The following is a 12,965-nucleotide window of genomic DNA, read 5'->3' as shown; positions in this document are numbered from 1 at the left end:
TTTTTTTTTTAATTTAATTTAATTAAATTTATAAAAAAATTTTTGTTGTTGTTTTGACAGTCTGGGTGGTGGGGGGGGGGGGCTGCAAAGGTTCCAGTCTCTCAGCTTCTTAAATACTGAGAGGTTTTGCTGAGGACATTATTTGAAGTGATTTATCAGTTACTCATGTCTGCTTTCTTCTAGGCACTGGGGAAGTGGGATGGGCAAAGATGATACTGGAATGGCAGCTGATATGACACAGATCTCCCAGTTTTGCTGTTTGTCTTATATTTTATATTATTGGATTAAAATTTTATACACAAAGCCTAACTAAGCACCCTTGTGCCAAGTGCTGATAGGTTTAGGTGCAGTACTTTGCAGAGGTGTTTTTTGTCTCAACATGTGCATTGCCATTTTCTCTCTGCAGAAGCTGCTGTCTGATGAGAGGTTTGTATCCGTGGAAACAGACTCAGATGAGAAACAGTTGCTTAATCAGATGCTGAATGCTGTCAAAGTGACTCCTTCGCTCAACGAAGACCTGCAAGTTGAAGTGATGAAGGTTAGTGTTTCACACACGTAGGTGCTTGCAACAGAGGCTGCATGACTGAATGCTGGAGCTAGCAAAAAAATTAGCTGTTGCCTTGAAAACCTTCATTTTAGGACAGTATTTGATTCTCTTTTCCTGCTGGCAGATGTCAGTTGTTTTCACTTCTTATTTTGTGTTTCCTTGGATTAAATAGGAGAGAATTTACATTAAGCCTCAGAATACTGGTGGTTCCAGTTTTAGAAAACTTAACCAGGACAATCAATTTCCTCCATGGGAGGGCACAGCTAAACAACTTGTAGATCTTGAAGTTTGTTATTGGGCTTTAGTGCTCATGAGGTGGGCTGTGCACACTTGCAATTTTGTATCATGTGTGCATAGGTGCTGTTTGGTAGTTGTATTTTCTCTTTGTAAAATGCTAATAATGAGACATGATTTGTTTAGGCATCAAAACGTCCCTGGACCAGGACATAAGGGAAATTATTGTTTTGTGTGCTCTGTCAGAACTTGCATTTCTAGGAATAGCCTGGCATTCTCCTGTATGCATGCTAGGAAGCTCAGCTGCCAGGAGGTACTGTTTTGGCAGGGAGGCAATACCAAAATTCCTTGCCCTGTGATCGTGCTGATTGTATGACTTAGAAGTCACTTTTCTATATCAGTATTGGCAATACTTGCATTATTTGTACAAAGCAAGGTGATGTGGAGTTTTCAGATGTTTGGGTGTAAACTTCCTGCTGCAGGGTTTGTTGTGCTATAGCTGATCATTGGCTGAAACCATTTTGGAACAAACCTGGTGGTCCTTTTGCATGCTCATTATACCTGAAAGTGATTGATATATTTGGCTCTATTCCTTGACTGTCCTTTATTTCTAAGTGCATAGATTAATTATTTTGTTTCTTGTATGTGACATCTTGGGTCTAGTGAATAGTTATCCACTCTGAAGCTGCTCTGTAGGAGCTGTACTCCTTAGCACTGGAGGTGGAATATGCACACGGTGTCAGAACATGCAGAGGGGTGAACCTAGCAACAAAAGAAGGGAGTGGTATTTGTGTGGACTGTTACCTGTTTTATGGCAGCAGGCTTCTGCCTCAGGCTCAGCCCTGATCTGCATTCCTAACCCAGCACGCCTCCTTCCTGCCTATTTTGTTCCCACAGAGGGAAAGGGGCTTTCTGTTTTTCAGTACTTGCAGTGCTGAACCAACAGGTCCCTCTTGGAATGCAGTCATTTTTTGCAAGTTACTTTTTTTACATTCCTGAGTGTTTTAGATTCAGAATCTGCATGCACAGTTTCTTTGAAAGCGTTAATGTACATCTGCGAGGCAAAGCCCCCACACTGAGAAGAATGTGAACACTGTATTTTGCTACAGTTCTGAGTAAATATCTTCTCAAATTGTCTTGACATGTGAGAAGCAAAAATAATCTCAAAACATCAAACCACAGAAAACCCAACCCAAAACCTTGTATTTATGTATGCTTTTTTTTTTTTTTTTTTTTTTTTTTTTTTTTTTTTTTATTAGAAAAACAAGTTCAGTTCCAGTTTAAGTGCAAACGAGAGAAGAAAGTGTCTTAATTTCACTGAGTGAAATTTTGATGTGCAACTCCCTTTCTGAGCAAAATGTGTGTATGGTAAAAATCAGGCTGCAACTCCAACTTTACATGCTGAGAACAAAGCAAAATTCTATTTTGATTTAAGTATTTCAAGAGACCAGAGGGCCAAAACATGTTGTAATCAAGCAGACATCTCTTCAGATTGTAACCTGAAGGTTACAGGTGCCATTGCAACTCTTGAAAATGTTGTTAGCTAACCCAGGCCTGATGAGTGGCTAGAGCCTTTGGTGGGGAAGGAGGGAGGTTTCTAACAGCTGGTCTCAGCAATGTATTTATGTCCCTGGAGCTGCTAAAATGTGTCCTCAAGACAGCTTATGGTTGTACATTAGACTATGTTATTCCATCTGGAGGAGGTAAAATATGTCTTTATCTAGTGCAGATAGATATTAGACACTCCTGAGTGTGAGTAGGCTTTTCTGAAACTGTGTCAGGTGTGGTGCCAGCCTGGTTCTTTGTGACTCTCTACACAGTTGCACCAGTCTTGCAGGTATTAAGAATGCAACCATTAAAGATTACACAAAATCTTTTAGTCATGCAAAATCAGGGTGAAAGTAGACATGCAGGAGTACAGAATTCACTGTCCGTTGCTGGTGTGTAAGCTCCTAAATCACTCAAATGTGTTTTTTTTTTTTTTTTTTTTTTTTTAAATCCTATCCAAAATATCTCCAGCTGTTCCCAGTAAGAGTATACTAGAAATTCACACTTCACATACTAAAAACAAACAAACAAACAAAAAAAAAAAAGTCTTGGATATTTATGGTAATGGTTTATTGTGACCCACCTGTATTATAGATGGAAGTGTGAAGGGATCTGATTAGCTGAGGAGAGCATTCTGTAAAGATGCTTTTTACATTCAGATGACTGCATGTTGGAATTGGCAGTGAAAGGAAGAACACAGGAAAGAAGTGCACTGGCAGTTAGTGGCCTTTTGTAGCATGTCGAGTATTGTGAAGAGCCATCCTTAGACAGGACTGGTAGCTGTAATGAGTAGCTGTAATGGTTGCTGTAAAAGAATGGAGAGGAGTGCTAGCTGGATCTCTTCTGAATCATACAGTACCTTGCTGATGATTTTGTTATACATCAATAACTTCAGTTTCAAATGGAATAATTAAATATTTATGCTTTCATATTTTCTTTAGAATGTTCATATAGGAAGGAAGAGATATCTTGATGTCTAATCAAATGTAATGGTTTATTGGTGAGATACCACAGTGACTCACTGCTCTACTTCTACAGATGCAGAGAAAAAATCAGGGGCACAGTAATTTAGCACTTTCCTTGGATGAACACGATCATGCAGTGGGGCTGGCTCAGAAGTGGGAAGAATTTTGTTGTGTGATGTAATGCCATGTTATAATTGAATGAAATGCAAGGGTGTATCTCACATTGAGGGATGGGAACATTTTGTTGAGGTTATGCACTAGACTAACAAGCTATAGACAGTCTGCAGCAGAAAGGGGACATGTTCTAGACTGAAGATTAATACTCGCTTTTGAGTTCAGTTGTGGAGTCAGGGGATCCTGATTTTTTTCCCCCCCGGCTTGATATTTTTAAGTTCTGGCTTCAGATGTTTTTAAAATGGATCAAGTACTTCTGCTTTGTGCAATTAGACCTTTGCTTGGAGGAATACATGTAGTATTGACAAAAGCACTGTCAAATATTGTCAGATCAGCAGTGGAAAAGGAAACTGGGAATCTAATCTCTAGCTGAACCTCTGGATTGCAGTCCCTTCAAACCTCAGCAATTCTGTGATTTACTTTCTCTCTTTGAGTTTTTAGTAATTTTTCATTACTAGTCCCAACCCTAAAACACTATCCCTCCAAAGGGATCCTGGAAGAACTAGAATTAGGCTTTGAATGTAACTGTGGCACCCAAGCAGCTGAAACCAAACATTGAGGAGGTTGGAAGTATGGAAGACATCCTGAATAGCAAAGACACTTGGATTTTTTTTCTTGTTTTTTTCTTTTTCCTTCATTCTCATGCATGTTATAGTCACTTTCATTTATAAGTTGACCACCTTCTTAATAATGCAGTAATTCTGTCTAACTGTGATAACATTCTCAGATAACAACAAAAAATATTTTATGAAGAATTGCAGATTACTAGATGAGTTCTTACATAGAAACAAGTCCTCCAGGTAAACCATATCCACTGTAATATAATGGCCACTGAAGTAAGAAAGTTGCTCTTAGAACAAAGATGTGATCAGGTAAAATTTCCCTTCCTACTGCATCCCTTTGTTTTCTTCATTGACAAAGACAGCCTTGTCATAAAGTTCAGTGCATTTCAGCTCAGTCTGTGTCCAGATTTCCCAGGAAATTTAGAGCTTGAAGGACAGAAATTTTCAAGCAAGAAAGAGAATAATGATCCCCTGTGAAAGAAACTCAGTTTTTGGATTTGATGTTTTTCCAAATACTGGTGCTTTATTTCACTGTTCTAATCAATGGTGATATGCTGGATATGTTATGAATATATACTGTGTTTTTGTCAGTGAAAATTCCAAGCTTTGTTTCTTATTATATCTGAGAAAACTTTGCACAGTTGAGTTGCAGGTGCCTTGCTTGTGGAGGTTTTTGAATAAACTTTTGGATAAACTGCTTTGAAACCAAAAAATAAACTTCCAAAGTGGCTTTAGAGGGAAGACTCTTCCAGTTCCCATTGTTTACCTATTATTTATGGCAAACAGCAGTTTCATTTAGGAAAGATTTGTTTATTCCTAGTGACTCCAATTGCATTTGTTTGTGGATTAGGTGTATTTCTTGGTGATGGGCAAATTTTTTATGATTTTTCTTCTGTAGGCTTTCAGTGAGGACTCAGCCAGAAGTCTTTTTCATCTGTAAATGAGGTTTAATGAGCCCTTGCTAAATCTGCTGTGTCAAGGCAATCTTTTCTCTTTGTCTTTTCACTGATCCATTAACACAGCATTTGGGAGCTCTCCAGTAATAATAGTAGACAGCTCTTTTTGTGATTTCAGTTTTCCTTTTGGATATATTTGGAACTGAAATCTGACTTAAGAGTTCTGTGGTCAAACTTAGTTTGTGTAAGGACAGACTGTCTGTAGGTTGGGTATTAGCAACTGTTCTTTCCAAGATTGCTACCATAATGCTTTAAACGTGCAAAGTGATTCTTTGAGTGCTAAGAGTCATCTCTTAGTTTTTATTAATTTATATTCTGTAGTAACTAATTAAATTGATAGTTATTGTGTCAAATTAGTCACTTGAGAAGGTCACTCTTGAAAGTCCACAGGGAGTTAGAGAAAGTTTAATGACTTTTTTTTTTTTGGTCTTAGTTTTTGTAACAATTATAGTTGACCTGTTTTAGGGTCTGTACAACCATGTTATTACAGGCTCAGGGAGGTAGTTGTGATCTGGTGCAAATATTGAATGAAGCTGGACTGTGCTTGACCAACCAAGCAAAACTTATGGCTAATTATTTCAGAAAACTTGTCAGGAGCGTTGTTGCTGCTGAGCAGGTCTTTGGCCCTCCAAGACAGAAAACAGCTTATGTATTTGAAAAGTGACTCCAAAGTGTTTGATCCAAAATGTTGGCTTAACACAACTGTATAATCCCTGTCTCTGTGAATGATTATTTTTCCACGTACAAAGTACCATGTACAAGCTCTGGTGCATTCATAATGCTGAGCAGCATTTATGGATTTACTAATTCATAGCAGACACACTCTCCTCTCTCTCCATAATTGCGCTGGGGTTATGCTTAGTAGAATATAATTTACAACTGTTCTGTTTTGTCTTGAAGTGTAGAATCAAATGGAGGACTAAAAGAACTTGGATTTAAAGGTATATTTGAACTATGTTATTCCCTGCCTCTTTGAAGCACAGAAAATGTCATAGTTTTAAATAGAAATAAAGACTGTGATTTCAGTGCCTATTAAAAAGAAGAATTCATGGGTGCAACAGTAAAAATACAGCTCAGTGGTGATGGAGAGAAGATACTTGCTGTTTATCTATGCATTTTAATTAATACAGAATTTGGGAACAGAGACTGTTTTTTCCTCTGAGTATATTTTATGTGTTGTATTGTTGCAAACATTTTCAATATCCCTTGCAATATAAATTGCAGTCCAGTCATCTTCTGAGCAGAGATAGACTATGCTTTGGATAAGGTAAAAATAAAAACAATTACTCAACTTCAGTTGCATGTTTTAATTCAGAACTGGATTAAAATGTATATTAAGAAGAAAAAAAATTTAAATGCTGAAAATTTGTAGAAAAAAGTTTTGCCTGAATGTGCATTAGTTCTTGTAATAGTGGTGCCTGGTATGAGTTCTCATAAGCAACAATTCACTTTTTTCCAATCCATAATTCAGAGGTGTGTTAGCATCTGCTCTGTTAAAGAGAGGATTCTGTAAATACTTGCACAGTCTTTAAAGACTTGCACATCTATTTGCAGTATCATGCAAATAAGGTTTTTTTTCTAAGATCAGTCCTGCTGAGAAATGCTATATAGAGTTCTTAGTGCTTAGCCTTTTCATAAGTTAAATTTTTGTAATGTAGGCCAGCCAAAAAATCCAGACCCTCTTGGGTTTGCTTGTCTCATTTTACCTCTTTCTTGTTATTTTTAAAAGTCATTTTATTAATGTGCTTAGTTATAAGTAACCAGGTTAATTCCAGTGGATTGAATGACCTACCTTGTGTGCTTCAAGATAAGCTTATCCTTTCCTGAGTTAATTAGAACTATAGTAAATGCCTGGTACTGTGATTAAAGAGCTCCTCTGGTTCTTAAGTGCCTGGTGATTGTAGCCAAAACCAGTCTTGAATTAAATAGCAGAGCTTTCTCCTTAAGGATTCCAAAAAGAATGACAGTGGTAATGGCCTGAGTGTGACCAAATGAATGCTGGATGATAACTGTCTAAACCAGTCAGTAGTGAATGCAGTATCTCTATAATGAAACATCTTTCCAAGATCCATGGCTATTCCTTACTTTCTGTGCTTGAATTCTATCCCTGAACAACCTCAGTGGGTTTGGTCAGATGTGTAATTCCAAAAATCTAAGCAGATGGTTGGTCAGCTTAAAAGATCTGCAGAATAGAAAAGTAGGCTTAGTTTCTTGCCTGAAGAAATTCTAGTGCAAAAATTATAGCCATCTCAGAGCTGTGTGGTTATGAAGGTGTTTTCAGATAGAGAACATGCTCATTCTGTCACACTGAAACTGTCACATTTGGTGTGGCATAATCATAATCATTGGCATCAGCCAAAAAATAGCAAGTCTTTAGCTCTATAAAGTGCTATTTACCACCCATCCAATGTAGAAGTACAGGTTCTTACAAGCTTTTTTGGTCTGACATGCATACCAAGAACCTGGAGTTCACTTAGCCAATAAGAAAATGAATTGCAAAGACCTTATATGATCAGAACCCCAAATATGGAAACCCTTTAACTTTCATTTATGGCCTTTCAGCCTTTTGCCTGCTGCCAGACATTAATGGTCACTGATGGTGACAGTGTCAAGTTTTGCCATTCAAAGTGGCCACATAACAGTGGCATGAAAGGGTCACTTGCCATAACTTTTTGCATGCAATTATACCCATCCTGCAGCTGTGCCACAGCTTAGATACACCCAGTTTGGACCTCCTCTGCTTGTGAGCATCCCATGATTAGGGCCACTGCTACCACAGCTGATAGCACCATCTGGTCCTGGGGGCAGCTGAGTAGAGAATTTGTGTCCCAATAAGCTGTTCTGACACTACCAACCAGCTCTTTGGATCATCTAGCGTGGAGCTACTCACATCTCTTGTAAGAGAGGAAAAAGATACACAAACTGTATGTGACATGGTGGTTGGTGATGCAACCACAAAACCAGTTTAGTTGGATTTTAAGTATCATTTTCCTGGATGCAGGTCAGGTTTTGGTCTGGGATAGGGTAAAATCCTCTGGCAGGCCAGACAGCCTGTGGGCTACCACTTCTTAGGCTGTCTTCAGGCTAACTTCTTACCAATTATTAGTGATTTGAAACAGCAATTTAAAATCAGCTGTTTTAAAGTACATTGCCACTCACACAGAACATTTTCCTGTTACAGTTTTGCATTATCTGAGAGCAAGGGAGTTATCTTCCCTGCCCAAAAAAATCTCTTGTTGTCAAGAATAACTGTCAGAATTTTCCACCCAGGGGAGACACCAATTCTTTTTTTCCTTGACAGCTCTGGCTCTACTTATATCCATGTGTTGACATCCTTTTGAATCATTTTGGAAATTGATGCATGAAACTTCATTTTGATTTGAAAACTCTTTAAACTCTTTGTTGGTGTTTTCCAGTTTGGTATTTGCCCTTTTTCACTTTCATTTTACTCAGTTTTATATATTATAATTTGTAACGTAATGCAGTATACATAAATAGGATGTAACCTGTAAAGGGGAAAATGTCATCCTAGTACTGCTATTCAGCCTTTTTCTTTCCCTGCCTTTAATTAAAGTTCTAAAGATAAAACCTTCTGTCAGAGTGTTGACAAAAACTGTTAAATATCTATTAAGCTTTGAATAATTTCTTTCCCTTCTACAACTCTACTACATAAGCAGAAGTTTCACTTGGTTTCATACACCATAAATAGTGTTCAGCAGCAGTTCTGTTTTAATCCAGTGAACTAAATGGGCATTGTCTTCTCGGAGCACTCAGCGTGTCATTACTGATGATGTGTGAGGTTCTCCTGTACCAGATACAGTCCTTATGTCTGAAGCTCTGGGGCATTCATAATGCTGAGCAGCATTTGTGTGTTTACTAATTCATAGCAGACACACTCTCCTTTCTCTCCATAATTAAAATCTGTTGTTTGGTACAGTGGCACATGGTGACACAGTGTACATGACTTCATTAATGCTCTTTGTTCCTCTCGCCCTTGTTTTCCTTCAAGGCCAAAGAGTGCGACATGAGCAGGTTACCAGTAATTCTGACAAATAGGAGTACACCTCCTGTCCAAAGTATTTTGCAGACATACTGGATGACTTTAAATGTGAAGCTACTGAATGAGGCAAAGGGCTGTCCTTCCTGTCAGGGTTTTCCTCCAAGGGGCAGGATATGAGAATCATCCGACACACATTGCATCCAAGTTTACAAACCTGCAAGTGAAGTAAGTCAGGAAAGGCTTTTTCACAAATCCCACAGAAGGATTAGAGGTGGTTGCAAAATAGTTTTCTTTGTCAATTGTAAAGTTTTGAACCTTTTCTCTCTTCTGTGGAGATACTGCTTGCTTTCTTACACACTGTTTATTTCATGTGCCTCCACCATAAGCTCTTCAATATGAGATTTGCTTTGTATTACAGACACATACTAAGCACTTAAGGAACTTGGCTAGCAATGCTAGGCAGCCTTACAATCCAAAAGCGTTCCCTCTTTTTTCCTCTTCAAGAGGTCACAAGAGTGGTTGACAAGGACTTTAAAGTTCATCTAGTTCCAATGCCCCTGCCATGGACAGGGACACCTTCCACTAGACCAGGTTGTTCAAAGCTCCATCCAACCTGGCCTTGAATCCTCTCTCTTAAAGTGTGGAATCACACAGAATCAAAGAATGGGTAAGGTTGTAAGGGACCACAGTGGTCATCTGGTCCAATCTCCCTGCTCAAGCAGTGTCACCCTAGAGCATATGGCACAGGACGGATAGGCATCATGATGTCACTTTAATTACATTGCACTTCAAATCCTGTACATTTTGTTTCAATTGACCTTCATTGTGGCATCAGAAGCAGGGTTTTTTGGTTTTATTTCTACTTATTGTGAAAACTACCATGTGCATGCTCTTATACTACATTTGGGATTGTATCCTGGGACTCCAGGGACTAGGAATTATATTTCTTGTTCCATGACAGTCAGAGCTTCAAGAGAAATTAAAATAAATGCTTTCATTATGAATAAACAGTTTATGGAAATGTGATTTCATTGGGCATTTGCAAGATAGTGTGAGTTAAAACATCCTGGAAGTTGTGTGGCTTAAACTATCTCTACAGTCCTATAAGTTCCTTCTTTAAAAAAAAGGAAAAAAAAAGTGTTTTAGAGTCAATACCAATCAGTAAAAGCTGATTTTCAATTTTGTCTTTTGCTGGAATTGCTTTCTAGTTATTAGGAGCTGCTTTGTAGTTTTTTTTTTTGCCTTCCATACCAGTAGCTGCAAAAAACAGCGTGTTATTGCCCAAGAAAGGCTCTATCTTTCTTTTCTTTAATTTTTTAAAATACAGATTGTTAGAATTAGTGTCATGAGTAGTTAGGCAGTCTATGGGGATATCCTGTCTGGAGACTCAGTGTTTTCAGTGGATCTGAATGATTAAGTTTGGTTTTGTTTGGTTGATTTTAGTCACATTTTTCATCCAGTAATTTAAAAGAGGAGCCTGCTGTCTTCCTGTTTGTTCCACATAAATGGGAAAACATGCAAGTTAAGTGTTTGGATTTCTGCCAAGACTGTAAATGAGCCCTGCAGCAGCACTGATGGAAATCATAGCTGAGGGCAGTCTTGTGTATTGGTCAGAGACGGTGGTTCAGAGCTTACAAATGATTTATGAGGGAAAGCAGTAGCAGTGGAGCAAGCCAAGAATATACTGGCTGGTAACTTTGCTTCTGTCATTTGATTGCTTCAGATCGTATGCCCTTTCTCTAGCTAGGGGATTCTGAGGTCTTATTTTTTATAAAGAGTAGCAGTCAAAACTTAGCAGTCTTTTTGCTGAAGTTCTCTTTTGCTTCATAGCAAAGTTTTGATCATCACTTCCTTACTGAGCTTGATCTCTGATGTTTCTGTCATTCAGATGTTACATGCAGGTTTTTGAAATTTGTGGCAGAAAGGAATATATATGTGTGTGTGTGTGTGTATATATATATATGTACTAACTTTTCACAGTTCAGTGCTATGAAAGGTGGATTTTTTTTTTTTTTTATAAAGGAGGGAAGAAAGAGATTTTGAAGAGCAAAGGCTTAAAAGAATTCCTGAACTGGTGTGTCCATCCATGAATTGTAGTGTATTGGCATCCAGGTTTTGATCTGTGGAAAGCATTAGATAGTAACACATCCTACAAAGTCAAGATGGGACAACAGAGCAGAAAATCACATGAAGTAAATAAGGTTTTACAAGCAGGGAAAATAAGGACACACAAACCACTGAATAGGATTAGTCATGGATGTCCATCGCAGTTCTTAATGTGATAAGAACAGATTTGTCAGTGGGAGGTAACAGTTGTCTGTCTCTGGATTTAGGAATTGTGTTCTACACCTGTGTTTTACACAGCAGTGTCTGGAGGGTAGAAATCAGTTTTTCCTTAAGTACTGAATATACATTTTTAGCCAGCTGCTGAGCTCTCACAGCTGTTAGAAATGTCAATAAAATTTCAGGGTAATTAATGGTTGAGAAAGTGAGGCCCCACAGCTGACCATGAGGCTGGCCAGTAGTTAAGAATCCAGTTAGTACTAAACAAAATTGTTTGGCTTCAAAGTTCAAAATTTTGCACATATGGACTGAACAGCAGATGGAAATAACAGGCCTTATAACTTATGTATTTATTAGCCAAATGAGATTATTGAGAGTTTTTTAAATTGACTATTTACTTTTCTGTTGTTCTATAGAATTTGCTCTAGGGACAGGAAAAGAGGTACCACAGTTCCTTTTCACTGGCACTTGTGCATGTAACAGTAAATGTTGTGAATTGCAGAGAAATTTGTGGAGTTCCTATCAAGAAATACAAAGTACAGCATTATTAATTGTTTGTGGTTAGAATTAGATTACTTTCTCTGCCAAGTTCTCTGTAGCTTGTACCTCTCCTTGTAATATTGAGGTGGGCTGTATAACACTCCTAAGAAAATCCATTTTGTCCATTTCAAAGAAAAGAGAAACCATGAAGAAGGAACTTGGCTCAGAAACTTTGCTTTGCTCCAAAGATAAATGCTAAATATCTAAAAAAGAGTTTCTAGTGCAGGACTACTGTAATTCGTAAGAGTAGCATGCCCTTTTTTGTTATCACTACCTCTAGTAATTATCTACATTATTCAGCTTCTGTTCATGAAGGACCGAGAGTAAAGTCAAGGTAACATATACAGATAACTGTAAAATTGCAGTTACACAGTGCTTTACTTGGAGCACTTTTTGTAGTAAAATCATCTTCTGTAAGAACAGGATCAAGCTCCTTATTGGTGTTTTATTTCCAAAACAAAAGTGTAAACAAACAAACAAAAAACCCTACAACCCTGGAGTAAGGTGTGACATCCTGTAGTGAAATACAAGTTTTCTGCTAAGAAAATAATTTGTAAAGGTGCAGTGCATTTCAGTGTATAGAAACTTTACAGTTTGACTCTCAAAATGCAAAACAGTTTATTTATGTCCTCCTTCAGGAAAATGTCACAATCACCTGTGGATAGACTCTTCTGTACTTTGCTTCTAGTTAACAGCCAATAATGTTGACTTATCTGAGGCCCCAAACTTCCTTGCAAAGCAGAGAACAGTAGTTCTGTGTAGGGCTGAGAAGTTGTAGGGACCAATACATTGGTTTTAATGTGATTGATGTTTGCTGGTACACTTATCCCAAGAAACTCACTGTTTCAGACCAAGCCAAACATAAATTCTGGTACTGAAGGTATTTTTGCTTTGAAGGAGAGAGAACAGTAGCTGAGACTCTGTCTTCTGTGAGGCAGAAGAGATTGGAAAGGAAGACAGGAGGGAGGGAGGACAACTCCAGATGCAAAAGGCATCACACCACATTGCCTCACTCACCCATTTACCCTAGTGGTTCACATCACATTCTCACTCCCCTTCTCTTCAAAGTAAGATGTTGAATTATTCCTCCTGCTGAATTCAGGACAGAACAAGCCTCCCTTCATGAACTGGGGCTTATGGATTGTTTTTTAGCTA

General features: G+C 38.1%; 1 protein-coding gene across 2 annotated transcripts in view; it reads left to right on the top strand.

Annotated features, from left to right (window-relative positions):
- Positions 1-12,965, top strand: part of ARFGEF3 (ARFGEF family member 3) — an 82,888-nt gene that overhangs the window by 16,033 nt on the left and 53,890 nt on the right. For both annotated transcript variants that reach the window (XM_056487790.1, XM_056487789.1), the window contains exon 4: positions 407-538. In XM_056487790.1, the coding sequence (XP_056343765.1) occupies positions 407-538 (132 nt within the window). The remainder of the gene's footprint in view (positions 1-406; positions 539-12,965) is intronic.

The sequence above is a fragment of the Oenanthe melanoleuca genome, chromosome 3 (genome assembly GCF_029582105.1).
Source record: "Oenanthe melanoleuca isolate GR-GAL-2019-014 chromosome 3, OMel1.0, whole genome shotgun sequence".
Classification (NCBI taxonomy): Eukaryota; Metazoa; Chordata; class Aves; order Passeriformes; family Muscicapidae; genus Oenanthe; species Oenanthe melanoleuca.
Note: the sequence above shows the minus strand (reverse complement) of the source record. Positions and strands in the feature narration are given on the sequence as shown.